At 43.2% G+C, this 19,601-nt stretch overlaps 1 protein-coding gene across 1 annotated transcript; it reads right to left on the reverse strand.

The window, feature by feature from the left end:
- Positions 1 to 321: 321 nt before the first annotated feature.
- LOC136885028 (antifreeze protein Maxi-like) lies at positions 322 to 6,399 on the reverse strand. Its single transcript, XM_067157412.2, has 4 exons — positions 6,312 to 6,399; positions 2,430 to 2,504; positions 2,280 to 2,338; positions 322 to 1,163 (listed from the first exon to the last, which is right to left on the reverse strand). The coding sequence occupies exons 1-4, from the start codon at positions 6,397 to 6,399 to the stop codon at positions 429 to 431; spliced, it is 957 nt and encodes a 318-aa protein (XP_067013513.2). The 3' UTR covers positions 322 to 428.
- Positions 6,400 to 19,601: the final 13,202 nt, after the last annotated feature.

The following is a 19,601-nucleotide window of genomic DNA, read 5'->3' on the forward strand; positions in this document are numbered from 1 at the left end:
CATCACTGTTAACCACCAGATAGTGTCGATGGTAAACAATTTGTGACTCACAAGCAAACTGTCTGCAGTTGAGGCGCTGCCCAATAGCTGTTTTGTGTTGAGTGCTTCTCTAAATCAAACTACAAAATACATTGAATCTGATTTACACGTATGAGCATCAAACAGTTGTATGAGGCAATGAGAGTTGTAGAATTGTCCGGAAAATATGTACTACAACAAGGATGACATTCTAAAGAGAACAGAAGTCAGGATGCTGAATTCTTCAACTGAGCCATATTGTTTGTTGCTGGAAATAATTAATTCAATGCAGATAATTTGTGTCTTAAGAGATTATAAGTCCAGTGAAATGAAATTAAGAAAGTGCTAGCGATATTTCAAGAATCCCTTACTGTGTAAATAGCAATGAAGATGGAAAAGCAGTCAGCTTTTTAGAAGTGGTGGTGATGGTTGAAACCCCCCTGAAATCCACCGGTAAATCCACCATCTCCTCCATCGAATCCTCCATGTACACCGTGGGCGTATTTGTTGGCGTTGGCCTGAGCGGTCTGGGCAGCGGCGGCAGCCTTCAGAGCAGCAGCCTGGGTAGCTTCAAGATCTGCGCGCGCATCTCCCAGCTGTTCCTCAATGAGAGCCAGGCGCTGCTTGGCTGAGGCGAGCATGCTGGTCTGGGAGGCGAGTTCTGAGGAGGCTTCCTGGGCGGCGCGGGCGGCGTGGTCGGCGTTTGTCTGGGCGACATTCAGAGCTGCGGTGAGAGAGCGGACCTGGGTCTGAGCCTGCTGAGCGGATTGCTGAGCGGCCTGGGCAGCTCGTTGAGCTTGGTTCAGCTGCTGGTATTCGGAGTCGACCTGGGCGGCCGCATTGCGTGTCTGCTGCTCCAGCTGGGAGACGATCACCTGCTTGCCTGCGAGAGCTGCCTGGGCGGTGGCGGCGGCTGCGGCGGCGTTCTGTGCCAGGCTCTCCTTGGCCTGGAAGGCGGCTTGGCCTCCTGCTACGGCCTGGCTGGCGATAGCGCGATGAGCCGAGTCCACGGCCCCCTGAGCGATGGATACCAGCCCGCTACCAACACTGTGGCCCACACCGTGCCCTCCATGGCCCCCGTAACTGCCATACGTCCTGGACTCGGCCCCAACGTCGGCTTCTTCCGCACTGTAATGGACAGGAACCTGGAGGAAAAGAATAGAATTCATTGCAGTGATGTTGTCCATGATATTGGGCATCACAGTTACCCAAATTATCTCAGGATTGAGCCGTCCGATTACTACACGGATTTTAAATCCACATTCGTCAGACTCTATTTCAATAACATTGTATTATATTTCTTCAAACTGATAGTAATTAATTCGTGAATGAAAGTATTCAAAAGTAGAAGAACACGTCAGTGCACTGTCGAAACTTAAGAACATAATGATGGAAATCTATAGTGAGTCCTGGGTCTCAGAGACATTAATGGAGACTGAAAACGTTTACAAACTTGCCCGACAAGGATCAGCATCATGTTTATTAGGACCTAAACCAGCTATAAACCTTAGAATGAATTTAATAGAAGAAGTAACAACCTAACCGACCTTCACTTGGATTATGTCAAAGCTTTACAAAGTACCCCAGTAAAATGTAGAAAACAGGTGGAAGAGAAAATATTTCTAGAAAAATAACTCTATTTCAATGTAATTAGTGAGCGCAAATGGAAAAAATATAATGGTGAGTTCAAGAGATAGGAAAGGCAGAAGTAAGGGATGAAGAAGACGAAGACGAAACGCAGAAAATTACAGATAGATTATACAGTGAAGAAAAAGTAAATGCTAAAAATCAGAGTTAAAAAGAAAAACAGGAAGGAAAAGTCAGTGTAATTAGGAGATAAAAGGAGAGTAATCAGAAACGAAGAAGAAATAAGAGTTAGTAGCCTATATAGAATGTCAACGAGAAGTCCTAAAAGCAGAAGAGGGAGAAGAAAATGGGAAGTATTCAGGAGGTGAATGAGAATTCGCAATAGAAGATACCCTAGTTATTGATTTTATAACATAATATTTATATGTATTTGATTGTCTTATAATTTAAGTCGTTGTATGCCACTGATAAAGACAAAATTTAAAAGAATTACAGAATGGAATAAAGAAGTGGGGACAGGTATTTAGAAGATAAACGAGGGGAAATCCGAAGAGAAGAAATAGATGTGTAAAGAAGAATTCGGAATATAATTCAAGAAAATAGAATTAAATGAACTGGAGTAATTCAAAAAATTAGTAATACGTGTGTTTCAAGGGAAAGTGAAGATCACTCACCCTTGTCTCCGCTGTGTCCAAGTCCGATGTTTTATCTTGTGGTCGGCAGACGGCGAGACCTGATACAAACAGAGATTAAAAACTCGTCAAGATATAATTAAAACTGAGCAGTATCGACCATCAGATGAAAGGTAGCAGAGGAGCACTCACCGAGACAAGCCAGGAGTACGAAGATCTTGGTGTTCATCTTGGAGGGAGACGAGAGAAAGTTGCGAAGCAGATAAACTGAAACCAACAAGTTCCTGGTTTGAATAACAATACACAAGGAGAGAGACTTCAGTAAGCCTAATACATGTCTTATATTGCTTCCAATGAGAGTGTGGTTGGTGGTTTCCCGCCGAGACCCATTTGATGACCTGGAAACTGGTACATACAGCCTCAATTAACACGTTTCAAGAGTTATCTGGGATTAAATTCTCGTTTCACTTATCTGAGCCATCATCATTTTCTGGTTTCCTATTTCAGTAATACTATCTCAATAATAATAATACATAGGAGAATAATGAACTCTGTTATGGAGGGAAAGAGAAGTAGAGGGAGACAAGGACGACGATGGTTAGACTCGGTTTCTAACGATTTAAAGATAAGAGACATAGAACTAAATGAGGCCACAGCACTAGCAGCAAATATAGGATTGTGGCGACATTTAGTAAATTCACAGAGGCCTGCAGACTGAACGATGAAAGGCATAACGGTATATAATGATGTATGTTTGTGTAATAATAATAATAATAATAATAATAATAATAATAATAATAATAATAATAATAATAATAATAATAATAATAATAAACAGATGAAATATACAGGAACATGGAAAGCACGACAGAAACCATAAGAAAAAGGAGATTGCAATTTTTCGGACATATTTACAGAATGGATGATTCCAGATCAACAGAAAGGATTTTCAAGTACCATTGGGACAAAAAGGCAACAACTAGCTGGATTCAAGAAGTAAAGAAAGATTTAGAAAGAAATAATATCAGAGAAGAAGAAACTATGCACAGAGAAATTTTTAGAAAGAGGGTAGTAAGTATCAAAAGATTTCAAGGAAGATTGAACAAGAAGCCTGGTGCGAAGTGGCCCGAGGAGAGAAGGAATCAGCATAGTGAAAGGATGAAAGAATATTGGAAGGAGCGGAAGAGAAAACAACAAAGTATAAAGAACTGAATTGAAATTGGGCGTGGTCCTTAGCAGGCCTCATCGGAAAGAAGGAGAAGAATAACAAACGGTGAATATTTTTGAAATTCAAGTTTAGACATCGCTGTACAGTAATTCGACCTGAAGCTCTACTTGTGCAGCAGAATACCTCTCAATGAAGGTCTGGCAGAAAAACTAGAAGCAAAAGAGAAGAAGATTCTAAAGAAGATGTTGGGCCCAGTAAACGAAAATGGGGAGTAAAGGAGAAGGCACAATCGTGAACTGTATTTGCATATGGAGAAAATAACGGACACTATTTCCTTCTATGGTCACGTAACACGCATGAGACCAGAAAGATTGCCCAATCCAATCTTTGCCTACTTCCTGAATAAGAAAACTAAAGGGCTCTGGTTCACCGAGGTGGGGAAGGATTTACAAGAACTGGGGATTTTAAGTGACGACATCATGTAACGTGACACTTTAAAGAAGAAAATTGAAGGTCTACAGAGTTTTCGAACAAAACCTAAGACGTGGACCGAAGACCGAAGAACGGTAGGAAGCTCAATGAAGAAGGATGCGGGAGTTCTGGGCGAGTGTTAAAGCTCAAGACAGAAATAGAGTGGTCCATAGCTGGCCGAAACGAAATAATAATAATAATAATAATAATAATAATAATAATAATAATAATAATAATAATAATAATAATAATAATAATAATAATAATAATGTCCGCCTCTGTGGTGTAGTGGTTAGTGTGATTAGCTAACACCCACGGAGGCCCGGGTTCGATTCCCGGCTCTGCCACGAAATTTGAAAAGTGGAACGAGGGCTGGAACTGGGTCCACTCAGCCTCTGGAGGTCAACTGAGTAGAGGTGGGTTCGATTCGCACTTCAGCCATCCTGGAAGTGGTTTTCCGTGGTTTCCCACTTCACCTCCAGGCAAATGCCGGGATGGTACCTAACTTAAGGCCACGGCCGCTTCCTTCCCTCTTCCTTGTCTATCCCTTCCAATCACCCATCCTCCCACAAGGCCCCTGTTCGGCATAGCAGGTGAGGCCGCCTGGGCGAGGTACTGGTCATTATCCCCAGTTGTATCCCCCGACATAAAGTCTGAAGCTCCAGGATAAGGCCTTTGAGGCGTTAGAGGTTTGATCCCTCGCTGAGTCCGAGGGAAAAATCAACCCTGGAGGGTAAACAGATTAATAATAATAATAATAATCGAATGCAATGCAATGAAATCCAGAAAAAATAAACTTGAACCTGCCATCCAGTTAACAACAGATACATACAAGAAGAAATCCCATTCACGGGGGTTAAAATTGAACATTATAAAACAGTGATTGAACCAGAAGCACTGTACGCAGCAGAAACAGTAAACATGAATTTCAATACATGGAGAAACTCGAGCTAAGAAGGGAAAATTTTAAGAAAGATCACAGGACCAAAATTTCAGGATAATAAGATAATATAGATCAACAATGAAACACTCTATAAGAAAAATGAAAAACTCTGAGATCATATTCTCACAATGAACTCTAATAGATTAACAAACCAAATCTTTGACTTCTTCCGTAATAGCAAAACAAAACCCAGCTGGTTTAAAGAAACTGAAAAAGACCTAGTAGAATTAAAAGTTACAGAAAATTCACTATTCGATCGAACAGCTGATGTAATAACTCAAGACGAAAATATAAGGTACCAACCATAAGACCTATCTGTGTCGGTGCGATGTAAAACATAAGGTTCCAAGATAAATGTACAATAAAAGCCAAACCTATTATCTCGAAAACGAGAGGAAAGGAATATCATAAGTAAAGCCCGGATTTTCATGCATTAATAGGTTAGATTGCAAACCAATTTGGTTAGTAGGAAATGTCGGCCACCCGCTCTTCCATAATGTACCCCTAATGTTTATGCAAACCCCATAGCATAATCGTTGTGAAGGTAGACTATACTTGCTCCTCACTTCAGTAAGTTTGCATTCCAACCTATTAATGCATAAAATTCCGGGCTCTAATCATAAGGAATGAAGAAATACTGGCCACTAAGAAAAGAACACACAGAAAAATGATTGAATCAACGTATCCCAAAGAGAGTGAAACGAAATAACAATAACAATAATAATAATAATAATAATAATAATAATAATAATAATAATAATAATAATAATAATAATAATAATAATAATAATAATAAGCTGGGGTAAGTGAGACTTGGCCTTGTGACCCCAACTTGGCAGGTTCTATCCTGGCTTAGTCCCGTGGTATTAGATGTTCAAATACGTCAGCCTCTTGTCGTTAGATTTACTGGCACGTAAAAAATCTCTTGCGTGACAAAATTCCGGCACATCGCTGTCACGAAAAATCCATAAAAATTAAAACCTATGACTTTCTTTTTGCTAGTTGCTTTACGTCGCACCGACACAGATATGTCTTATGGCGACGATGGGATAGGAAAGGCCTGGGAATTGGAAGGAAGCGGCTGTGCTCTTAATTAAGGTACAGCCCCAGCATTTGCCTGGTGTGAAAATGGGAAACCACGGAAAACCATCTTCAGAGCTGCCGACAGTGGGATTCGAACCAACTATCTCCCGAATACTAGATACTGGACGCACTTAAGCGACTGCAGCTATCGAGCTCGGTCCTATGACTATCAATATTACTATTGTTTATATCGCAATCATTCTCGCCAACTTATCAATAAGATGATAATATTTTAAAGATATGAACAACTTAAATTTTTAAAGAACTAAGTTCTTAAATTGTTATGCTTCCAATAATTTAAATTTTGAATTCTTAATTTCTTGAATTAGTAAGTTATGAAATTGTTAGATTAAGAATATAATGTTTAAATTCGCAAGTTCCTAGAAGCTTCCTTGGAGTTGTGACTCACCAGGGCTGGTTGTCCACTTGGTCCCTCTCTGAACTGAGAGCTGACTGATGACGGAGAACGAGATCTGCTCTCTATTTATAGTCGCCATCTCGAGCAGAAAACATCGCCCGCGTGATTTACTGCAATAAGACTTCTTACAGCGGAGCGGCCCCGGGTCACGAGCGGGAACTGCGGTACGTGCCAGCGAGTCCGGTCATACACACCAAGTAACTACAAGTACTCATTTTATTTCATTCAATACATTTCATTTATGTCCGCCTCTGTGGTGTAGTGGTTAATGGGATTATCTGCCACCCCCGGAGCACCGCTTTCGATTCCCGGCTCTCTCACGAAATTTGAAAAGTGGAACGAGGACTAGAACATGTCCCGCTCCGCCTCAGGAGGTCAACTGAGTAGACAGGGTTCGATTCCCACATCAGCCATCCTCGAAGTGGTTTTCCGTGGTTTCTCGATTCTACTCCAGACAGACGATAGGATGGTACCTAAGTTAAAGCCACGGCCACTTCTTTCCCTCTTCCTTGTCTATCCCTTCCAATCTTCCCATCCCCCGCAAGGACCCTGTTTAGCATAGCAGGTGAGGCCACCTGGGCGAGGTACTGGTCCTTCACCCCAGTTTTATCTCCAATCAAATGTCTCACGATCCAGGACACTGCCCTTGAGGCGATGGACGTGGGATACCTCACTGAGTCCGGCGGAAAACCAACCATGGAGGGTAAAAGAATTAAAGGCATAAATAAATCATTTATTTATTTACATATTTATTTTGTTACATATTAATTTAACAAGTATGCGTTTTGGCATTGTATTTTTTTATGCTTCGACATATTTAGAGAGAAAATCCATTAATACTTGAGAAACCACAAAGGATCATAATCTACAATACAAAAATACTTTTAATTAATTAATTTTCGTTGAAGTTTGTTAATGTTTTAAAATTCTTTACTCTCGAGCAGCTACCCACTTTACGGCTTCTATTTATTAAAATAACTATTAACTTATTTTTTTAAATGCTATTTGTTCGGGACGTCGACCCTTGTGGATCTTTTGCCCCTACTGGCACCATATGATATGAACCTGCGTGTAAAGTGCAATGGCGGAAGTGTAGAGTGTTGTATGTGAGGAAATGAACATTAAGGACGACACAAACACCCAGTCCCCAGGCCAGGGATATTAATCATTACAATCATAAACCCTGACCTGGTTGGGAATCGAACCCGGGGCCGCCGGGTGACAGGCGGACGCGTTGCCCTCTACACTGCTGGGCCGGGCACTATTAAGCTATGAAAAATGATTTTGCACAATTTGTAGTGAATCTCTCAAAATCGCAATTGAGATATCTTGCTAGACAGTCAAAATCTTTTGAAATTATCACAAAGAAATTTGTGATTGTTCCATACACAATAAACAACATTCCAATAATTTCTCAGTCATTAATTTTATATTTGTATCCCAAGTCAGAAAAGCAAGGCTCATAGTGCATTTTCTTTTATAGACTGCTTCATATCGGTCAGATCTGACTGTTGGATCTATAATGACGCCTTTCTTGGATTTAAAACAATCTCCGCCCGATTAATGGAACCTTCTGTTGACGTACAGGTTACTTGTACAACAGGTACTTCGTACTGGTTTGTATTTCTAAAGCAGTAAACTGTACATACTTCTTCTTAGTCTATGGTGTCTCGTGTTTATTAAAAGGACTCCTTTTCGGCAGAAACCAAGAACATGAAGAAAGATTTCAATCTCGTTGCACTACCAAATTCCATAATATTGCACTTAATTTTATGGCGTTCATAATTTTTTTTCCTTCTTCTTTCTTAATGTTTACCGTCCAGGGTTGGTTTTTCCCTCGGACCCAGCGAGAGATCCCACCACTACTGCCTCAAGGGCAGTGTTCTGGAGAGTGAGACATTGGGTTAGAGAATACAACTGGGGAGGACGGCCAGTACCTCGCCCAGGCGGCCTCACCTGCTGTGCTAAACAGGGTCCTTGTGGGGGATGGGAAGACTGGAAGGGACAGACAAGGAAGAGGGAAGGAAGCGGCCGTGGCTTTAACTTAGGTGCCACCCCGGCATTTTCCTGGAGGAGAAGTGGGAAACCACGGAACACTACTTCGAGGATGGCTGAGGTGGAAATCGAACCCCGTCTAGTCATTCGACCTCCCGAGGTTGAGTGGACCCCGTTTATTTATTTATAATGGTGTTATTTGCTTTGCGTCCCACTAACTACTTTTATGGTTATCGGTGACACCGAAGTGCCGGAATTTTGACCCGGAGGAGTTCCTTTACGTGCCAGCAAATCTACCGACACGAAGCTGAAGTATTTGAGCACCTTCAAATACCACCGGACTGAGCCAGGATCGAACCTGACAAGTTGGGGGTCAGAAGATCAGCGCCATAACCGCCTCAACGACTCAGCGCCGCTATTTATTTATTTATTTATTTATTTATTTATTTATTTATTTATTTATTTATTTATTTATTTATTTACGGTATTTAATCCGTTCACCCTGCAGGGTCGTATTGTCCCCCGGACTCAGCGAGTGATCCCACCTCTACCGCCTCAAGGGCAGTGTCTTGGAGCGTCAGACGTTTGATCGGAGATACAGGTGGATAAGACGACCAGTATATCGCCCAGGTGGCCTCACCTGCTACGCTGAACAGGGGTCTTGTACGGGAATGGGAAGATTGGAAGGGATAGACAAGGAAGAGGGAAGGAAGCGGCCGTGGCCTTAAGGGAGGTACCATCCCTGAATTTACCTCGAGGAGAAGTGGGAAACCACGAAAAACCACTTCGAGGATGGCTGAGAAGGGAATCGAATTCCCCTCTACTCAGCTAACCTCCCGAGGCTGAGTGTACCACGTTCCAGCCCTCGTACCACTTTTGAAATTTCGTGAAAGTGCCGGGAATCGAACCCGGGCCTCCAGGGATGGCAACTAATCACAGTAACAACTACACAAGCTAGAATTGGGAAGGTAGCGACCGTGGTCTTATTTAAGGTACAGCCCCATTAATTTTCTGGTCTGAAAATGGAAAACCACGGAAAATCATCTTCAGGGCTGGGGACGATGGGTCTCTAAGTTTCAGATTGATAAAGTAGTTCTAGAGATAAAAGGTCATTTGCTATGGAGAAAAGGAAGTCTAGGAAATGACAACTGAATTTCACAACACACTACCTCGCTTTGTATGTCTGAAATCAAAACGAACATTCCGCGGAGATCGCCATGCTTGACCAACCGGAAATACTGCTTCACAGCCTTCTGGAATATTCCTCAGTGCCTGACAAAACAGGCATAAATAGTTCAGTGAAGACGAAAAGAATTAATGCGTTAAAAAAGGGGGCGTGCTATCTGATGCGCATGACGTGTTGCATCCTTTTGGGACTGGATTCCCTATTTCAGCAAATAAATCAGAGTTTTGAAGGATTTCGTGCACGTGTCCCATTAATATTCGCAAAAATACTGTGGGGTAAGACACCTCTGGAGGTGAGGCTGGGAGGGCGTTAACGGATGATGATGATGATGATGATGCTCGACGGGGTTTTTTGCTATTTGCTTTACGTCGCACCGACACAGATAGGTCTTATGGCGACGATGGACTAGGAAAGGCATAGGAATTGGAAGGAAGCGGCCGTGGCCTTAATTAAGGTACAGCCCCGGCATTTGTCTGGTGTGAAAATGGGAAACCACGGAAAACCATTTTCAGGGCTGCCGACAGTGGGGATCGAACCCACTATCTTCCGATTACTGGATACTGGCCGCACTTAAGCGACTGCAGCTATCGAGCTCGGTGCTTGATGTTTAAACGGACCTAACATCTAGGACATCGGCCCCTAATTGTACGAAATGAGACGAAATGTAATGACAATTTAAAAGTCCAAAAACATCCACTGACCAGAATTCAAAACCTGATGACGAAGAATAAAGGGGTGAATATGAATTTTAAACAATCAGTGGATCCGACCCGTAAGGCCCACATTCCAGGAAACTATCGTAAAACAATAGAATGACTGACCAAGGGACTGCTTCTAAAGCACAATCCTGAATCCATGATGACTGTAGTCTAATGGGGTCCAAAACCCGGTCATCGGCCCCTCATAATGGTAGTTATCGCTAAGAGAGTAGAACCATGGTATTTGTCATGTTGCGGTACTAATCAAAAGTAGCGTAGACTCGCGGTATTCCACACAGTATGGTACTACTCACAGGTAATGTAACACGCGCATGTAACGAAGACCTATGCTGTTCCTCTGTACTAATCACAGGGACTCGTACTATCCCGTGCGTTCCTACCATAGTGGGTATTAATCATAGGCAACGCAGGCCCATGATGTCGCTCATATAGTGGTACTACGCGCAAGTAGTCTCATGGTTCTAACTCGATCATCCCTTGGTCGTCTCTTTTAGTCTCCTCTTACGACAGGCAGGGGACACCGTGGGTGTATTCTTGGGCGTTACCTGTACAAATAATCGAAAACGACGAGTGTAAGTTTCCAATACGTAGTTTTCGGGATCGCTGAGATGAATGGTGATACTCCACGTATAGCCTTTATGGGGAGTAAGGTGACCAACCGTCCCGGGAGTTCATTTCCCCGCAATTGTCTCGTTTTGTCTCTGAACGATTTTCGTGTTGTTATCATCGGTACGAATTCTCACAATGCGCAACTGTCCTCCCATGTAGCTTCAACTAAACATAGAGGAACCGTTATCACCAGTATGATGTTTGAAAGTGCAAAGAAGGAGGTTATAGGCCTAGCATCTTTGGAAAAGAAATTTGGTTTGTGCAAGAAGTGACGATAAATACATTTTCAGTTAAGATAAATAGTGCAATAGTTTTACTTATTGAGGTTTTCAGCATTTCTATGATTAGTAGTTATAACTAGAGGTTGATATTTAAAACATGTGCTGATGCTAGTTCGCTTGTTGTTTAAATTGACTTAACATCTAGGTCATCGGCCTAACAATAGCCGTTATAAATTATTCCACGTAACTGATAATTAGAGTCCGGATTATTAGGTGCTGATAGGTTAGAATGCAAACTTACTTAAGCCAGTAACAAGTATACCCTACACTGTACAACTGTTATGTTATGAGGTTTGCATAGATATTAGGGGTAGAGCCTATAGAACTCCTTGAATTTATTCTACTCTTCCTACGTTATGGTACAACGGGTTGCATAAGACTTCCTACAAACCAAATTACTTTGCATTCTAACCTATTACCACCTAAAAATCCGAGGTATACTGATAATCAGTAATTTTTCAAAAACTTGTGATGACATTTAGACTGTAAAATGAACAAAATTAATGTTATTATTTCAGAATTTGTTGATTTTTATTTGTTTTCATTTAGAATTAGATGAATGATATTCAACGCACACAATGGAAAAGAAATTGTACAGTACGATGAGAGAAATGAATTCTTTTATGTTATTTCTTCAATAAGAGTAGCTACTCCTGTCAACGGACAAGACAATGCTTTCGATAAGGCAAACTTTCTTGTCGTTATAAAATTACAGCTAAAAATGTAGCTGTCCACCATGATTGTGGAACGACCCGTTTTTTCCACAGCCTTGTCCCTCATTCCTTCTTTCAAGAATTGGTCACCTTTATGGGGAGTGAAGAGGGGTGAAAAAAAATACACAAAATGACCGAGATTATGGATGTAATTGTGTATGTTGTAGCACAGCTCACAATCAACGTTGATACACATATGACTTACTATGTGAAAAAGAAACACTTTTCCCTTTGCGAAAACAAATTAACATATAAATGTCTCCCTGGCATCAACGGCTGTTCATTTCAGATGACAACCAGCCGTAAGAGACAGCCTGCACAGTTGCTAGGTAACAATACCTTACGTCACAACGCGCACGGTTGCTATGGTTACATTTCCGTCACACATTAGCCGCGTAACGTTACACAAATGTTCGGTTGACCCCCAGCCATGACCAAAGTTTACGTCATAAATGTACTGTGTGGGGTAAGGGGTAGCACTTCTAAGAGGGGAGAGGGGGGGGTATGACCTAAAAAATATACTGGAAAACGACCAGGGTCACTGAGATGAATAGTGACTCTCTAGATGCCGTCTAAGTCCAAGTTCAGTCCTTCCAGCATGTGGGTTGAGACGTGAAAAAGAAAATGCTGAAAATGTCCGAGATATCCACAGATATTGGGGTGACGGTTCCAATGACTGCTGCAGTCGTGTACATAATACAGTGGTACAGCAAGGTCATCTCGGCTTCCACTATCCGTAACCTCGGTACTTGATGGGGTAGAGTGATTAGCTCTACGCCACGCTGCCTTTGCCCCCAGAAATTAATCTGGCACTCATTTTTGGTGGAGGTTGAGTGAACCTCAGGGCCATGTGCACCTCCGGAAGTACAATCTCATTTCTTAAATTTTTCGTATCGAACCCAGGTCCTTCCGAGTGGAGCAAGAACGCCTTTAACGCCTCAGGCAGGCAGATCCTACAGGATACACAGCAAGTCGTGTAAATGAATACAGTCGTCGCTTTGCTATTTCTTTGGAGGGATCAACTACTTCCGAGAAATGTGGGCCGCGACGAGAAAACGTTTGACGAGAAACAAAATTATCTAACGCTTAAATATAAATACATAACAATAACTGTAATTTTACAAAGGTGAAAAATGAGAGTATCCTCCTAATTCAATACAATAAATATTCCGTCAAGACGGAGTAAACAAATTCAAACATGTTTCGGCTAGTTTGAGCCATCTTCAGTGAAAAATGAGGGGTGATTTGAAATAATTTACATAATATTAGTTGAAAAATGCTAAAAACATAATGAAGGAGCAAATGAAAAAACAAACAAAAGAGAGCCTAGACGGAAACAAAATTAGCACAAATATACAATATTTACATCAATTCATTTTTCACTGAAGATGGCTCAAACGAGCCGAAACATGTTTGAATTTGTTTACTCCGTCTAATGACGGAATATTTATTGTATTGAATTAGGAGCATACTCTCATTTTTTACCTTTATAAAAGTGAAAACCGTCAATACGGAATGATTCTAATATCTTGTAATAACTGTAATACTACTAAATAATTGGTACTATGACAATCAACATAACAATAACGGTATCTGAAAAAAATTCTTCACACATAATTGACGGGCAACACGAGAGTTTCAGGTAATGTTTCAAGGCAGTGCCGGAGCAGAGCTCAGTACTACAGCTCGTACTGTGTAAAGTAGTACATGAGTACAATGTTGTGCGGTGGACAGCAGGCAATGGTACGATGGCAAACGGTGTGAAAAGTCAGGTTGTGAGTTTCACCAACAAAAGAAGTCTGTCAGTTTTAATGACTGTGTTCATAGAGTGAAAGCAAAATTCCTTACAAAGATAATAGCAGAAATTCTCGAAAATGCATAGCTTTCCAACGAGACAGAGATACTAGCGCTATCCAGCGGCTCGCGGGTATAACTACTTACAGTTGTCTGCTCCTTGTGGCTGCGTTGACATAGATAATACTTCAACCACAGGTCTCAAAATTTTACTTGTATACACAAGCGAACTGTTTTTATGTTTTAAAGGTATTATTTAACGGGTTTTCAAGTACAAAATGTTTCATCTGGGATTATAACATTTGTTTATTCACGAGGTAACGTATGAAAAGTGATAATGATATACACTGACTGACAGAGCAAATGCAACACCAAGAAGGACTGGTTCGAAAGGGATGAAAGTTGGGGAAAAAACAGAGACGGCACGGACGAATAATTGATGTTTATTTCAAACCGATATGCAGGTTACACAATGCGCACGGCATCGACTCAGTAGGATGTAGGACCACCGCGAGCGGCGATGCACGCAGAAACACGTCGAGGTACAGAGTCAATAAGAGTGCGGATGGTGTCCTGAGGGATGGTTCTCCATTCTCTGTCAACCATTTGCCACAGTTGGTCGTCCGTACGAGGCTGGGGCAGAGTTTGCAAACGGCGTCCAATGAGATCCCACACGTGTTCGATTGGTGAGAGATCCGGAGAGTACGCTGGCCACGGAAGCATCTGTACACCTCGTAGAGCCTGTTGGGAGATGCGAGCAGTGTGTGGGCGGGCATTATCCTGCTGAAACAGAGCACTGGGCAGCCCCTGAAGGTACGGGAGTGCCACCGGCCGCAGCACATGCAGCACGTAACGGTGGGCATTTAACGTGCCTTGAATACGCACTAGAGGTGACGTGGAATCATACGCAATAGCGCCCAAAACCATGATGCCGCGTTGTCTAGCGGTAGGGCGCTCCACAGTTACTGCCGGATTTGACCTTTCTCCACGCCGACGCCACACTCGTCTGCGGTGACTATCACTGACAGAACAGAAGCGTGACTCATCGGAGAACACGACGTTCCGCCATTCCCTCATTCCCTCATCCAAGTCGCTCTAGCCCGGCACCATGCCAGGCGTGCACGTCTATGCTGTGGAGTCAATGGTAATCTTCTGAGCGGACGCCGGGAGTGCAGGCCTCCTTCAACCAATCGACGGGAAATTGTTCTGGTCGATATTGGAACAGCCAGGGTGACTTGCACATGCTGAAAAATGGCGGTTGACGTGGCGTGCGGGGCTGCCACCGCTTGGCGGCGGATGCGCCGATCCTCGCGTGCTGACGTCACTCGGGCTGCGCCTGGACCCCTCGCACGTGCCACATGTCCCTGCGCCAACCATCTTCGCCACAGGCGCTGCACCGTGGACACATCCCTATGGGTATCGGCTGCGATTTGACGAAGCGACCAACCTGCCCTTTTCAGCCCGATCACCATACCCCTCGTAAAGTCGTCTGTCTGCTGGAAATGCCTCCGTTGACGGCGGCCTGGCATTCTTAGCTATACACGTGTCCTGTGGCACACGACAACACGTTCTACAATGACTGTCGGCTGAGAAATCACGGTACGAAGTGGGCCATTCGCCAACGCCGTGTCCCATTTATCGTTCGCTACGTGCGCAGCACAGCGGCGCATTTCACATCATGAGCATACCTCAGTGACGTCAGTCTACCCTGCAATTGGCATAAAGTTCTGACCACTCCTTCTTGGTGTTGCATTTGCTCTATCAGTCAGTGTAAATTCAAAAATAACCTACCCTACTATACACATATTATTTTCTGCAAATTAAACTTTAGACGTGATCAATTGTTGTAATAATTTATAATATGCAACCATATTTATATTAAATTCAGTTAGACACATACGTTCTCTTACTCTTTTAATTATAGATTAGGCCTGTAAAGCGACAACTATGCACATAATAACGGGTGAGCAACATAAAGCGGAACCGGTCATGCAGCCTGCACACGGGAGGAGAGTGAGTGACAGGAAGTAACCAGTAAATAAATTGTCGCGTCAGATACACAGTTCAAAAAAATTAGAGGAACATGTTTTTGAACGTATGCCATACTTCACAAAATAATACCTCACGCCCAGGTATATTAACAACTACTGTAAATCTTTATTTTTAACCGTTGAAGTATAAAAAGGACATCGATGGATTCGCGTTCATTTTCATAACACAAACGAAAATGTCCAAATAGGGGCGAAAACAAAGTTATACCAGTCCTCCACGAGCACTTATCACAGCTTGGCACTTACGAGGCATACTCCGTATAAGTCGACGGAGGCTACTTTGCGATATCAGCTCCCATTCTTCAATGAGAGCCTGTTCGAGGTCTTGGAGCGTCTGTGATGGAACAGGACGCCCATGAACACTTACGTCAAGCCTATCACATAGATGCTGGATGGGATTAAGGTCAGGACTCACTTCTGGCCATTCCATCTCTTGAATGTCCTGTTGTCGCAAGACACCTCTGGTGATGCGCGCTACATGAGCCCTGGCATTGTCGTGCATGAGTACGAATTCAGGGCCAGCACCGTATGTAGCAACCAACACATGCTGTAGCAGTATCTGTTCGATGTACCCCACAGAGGTAAGATTACCACGGACGACGACAAGATCCGTACGGCCATCAATACTGATGCCACTCCACACCATAACAGAACCTTGACTGAATCGGTCGCCTTCCTGCACAACATTTGGTATGTACTGCTCACCACGGCGTCTCCATACCCGTTGACATCCATCACGCTGTGTCAGGGGAAATCTGGACTCGTCTGTGAACAACACAGGTCTCCATTGGCGAGGTTGCCAGTTGACGTGGGTACGGGCAAACAGAAGGCGAGCTGCGCGATGTTGCTGCGTTAAACGGGGCACTCGAACAGGACGACTGGGTCGTAAGGACACTTCTGTTAACCTGTTCCTTACTGTATGGTCAGACACTGTGACTCCAGTGACCCTCCTGAGGTCTTGTAGCAGTTCTCTGGCAGTTGCTGAACGACGCCGCAACGCACATATAGTCAGATATCGGTCATCCTGTTGGGGTTGTCATTCGTTCACAACCTTGTCCAACCCTCCTTGTGAACTGGCCTGTCTCATTGGTAGCGATTCCGCAAGCGGTGAATAACTGACGGAGACACGTTGAGATCCACAGCAACACGACGAAAAGGCTATCCTTCCTGGACCAAAGTAACGGCTCTTTCGACTTGAATCTCATTAAGATGTCTCATGGGATGTGCTGATTTACGTACAATGTGCTCAAATGACCGCAGTAGTCTGTGTACTTCACAACGACACACGGACGCACCGCTATTGACTTTGTTTTGAGGGGTCACCTGACAGTTTAAAGCATAGCTACGCTTACAGATAGAGTATAACTTCGATTTGACCTATCCTGAGTAACTAAGGTCTCAAGGTATGTTGTACGACCATTGGAACGCAATCTACCAAATTAACGTTCATATACCAGACGTTACAAAACATGTTCCCCTAATTTTTGAACTGTGTATTTCTAACAAACAACACAAAACAACGCAGAAAGTTAAAGTACTCACATATACGACGCCAGGAGATGTTGAATCTGCCTCCCTTCGTTGTTCAAGCATTTGTGGCACCTTCTTAGGAAATTGTTAATTACCCTTTGCAGTTTCCTTTGAGAAATGGCAGCAATTTCTTGACGAATGTTATTTCGAAGTTCATCTAAAGTGTGTGGATTTGTTTTGTATACTTTCTCTTTTATTGCTCCTCAGAGATGAAAGTCGCAAGGGGTTAAATCTGGGGACCGAGGAGGCCATGACTTGAGCTATTTCACTGATTTCACACTCCGTACTAATGTCACCCACGAAACATGTGCCACGTTTGCAAACGTTCAACAAAGATTGAAACATGACGCAGTAGCACGGCCTTGAGAACATCCGGCACTGTATTTCGTCACCGGCCGACTCACTCACTCCCCGCACACAGGATGGAGCGGTTCCGCTTTATTCTGCTCACCCAGGGTATAACGTTAACATGTAATCACAGATGTGTTATTTTTTGTACTTTGACATATTCCTTTTTCTGTTGGGATAGATAGGGAACACTTGTTTTATTTATGAAGTCTTTATTGAGGACCGTCAATTATATCATCTCGGGAATAGAACCAGCTTTTGGGTGGTTAGGCCGTGTGCGTTTGCAGAGTTTCTCCCAGACGTGCCATTTGGGCTCATCAGTTGGATTGGCACGCCCATCCAAGTCTTTGCTTAGCAGTAGCAGACCAACCGCGTGGTCCTGCCTTGTTAGCAAACAGGGATTGCTAACCTGATAAAGGAGATTTTAAGATCTGTGGTAGTGAAAACCATTTTTTGGAATTGTAAATTATATATAGGCCAACAAGAAATAACAATTGACACAAATATTGTCTACACTAACATATTCACTCATTAAGCATGTCATTAAAGTCACATCAATAAACTTTTACACTCATGCATACATTTCTTTACTTTCCGGAAATCTCTAGAAAGACTTTGCTGTGTCTAATTATTACAGTGAGTGGCCAAAAGTCAAGGGAAGTGGTGACCCATTAGAAAATGTGCCCTGTATGACCCCTGAGTGTTGCGGTTAGCTGCAGCGTAGCTGAGCAGTCTGTCACAGACACCAGTGTCGTGAGGATGGCAACACGTCGCGAGTTAAGCGACTTTGAACGTGGGATGAGCATCGAAGATTACACGCGAATTCGGGTTTCCGAGGTCAACAGTGTCGAGGGTGTATCTCCAATATCGCAGAGAGAATGTTACCACCCGCGTAAACCGCCGCACGGGAAGACCACAGGTGTTTAACGAACGAACATCACGTCGCCTCCGCAGAACCATACTGGGCGACCAACGAGCTACTGTGAGTCAGATCACCGCTCAGTTGAATGTTGGGAGTCAGCTACTAGGACTGTAAGGAGGCAACTGCAACGCATAGGCTTCACCAACTGACGACCAACTCTTGTCCCTTTGCTGACAGCTCGACACAGAGCTCAACGACGTGCAACGTCGGCAATGGATCATGGAACAGTGGCGGCGTGTGGAATGGTGCGATGAAGCCCGAGCTGATCGAGCTGATGGACGCGTGAGAGTGTGGCATGAAGCTATTTATCTCGCGTATCAACAAGGTTGTGTGCAGGTGGGACGCGGCCCAGTTCTGGTCTTGGCGGCGTTCTCATGGACGCAATTAAACCCCACTGTCCGGCTGTAGAGAGTGCTGACAGGTGCACGTCATGTGGACATTCTTTCTGGCCCTAGAGTACCCTGATGGAATTGCCATGTTTCAACAGGACAATGCGCCATGTCACCGCTCTGTGGTGGCACGCAGCTGGTTGGAGGAGCACTCCAGTGCAAATACGACCATGGATCTGGCATTAATGGAATGTCGTCGATTTATTATTATTCAATGATCCACATTTTAAAAGTATATTTTCAATATAATGTTGAACAGCGGCAAGGTTTTGAAGATTTCGAAAACGTGACCAAAAAAGTTTAGGTAATGCTTCAATATTTCTAACATTTTAGGTCATAGACATCCAGGCTTTATTAATTACGAATGCCGGATAGAGTAACAAAGCCTACTAGATCGTTGTTGATGGATAACGCCTCGAAATCGAGACAGCAGTGCATCTGTCCATTGTTGATTATTCGCCTGTGTTTTTACTGCGCGGGTTGATGACACAATTTTTTTCTGATCATTCATGGAAATGACGTCATATCCGATTATATTTTATCTAATACCAATGCTACTAGCTAGTCCAGCAATGTAGAATAGCATCTGCGCCTCTTCATTAGGTTATAAACGTAACTGTACTTGTGGGTCCTGGACATGGCAATGAACACGTCTCTTTCGTAAAAGGAATCCAAAGTAAGTTTTGTATTTTTTTTCTCCTTCCTCATCTCCTCATAAAGCTTTCCTGAACAAGTCTGCAATTT

The sequence above is a fragment of the Anabrus simplex genome, chromosome 13 (genome assembly GCF_040414725.1).
Source record: "Anabrus simplex isolate iqAnaSimp1 chromosome 13, ASM4041472v1, whole genome shotgun sequence".
NCBI lineage: Eukaryota > Metazoa > Arthropoda > Insecta > Orthoptera > Tettigoniidae > Anabrus > Anabrus simplex.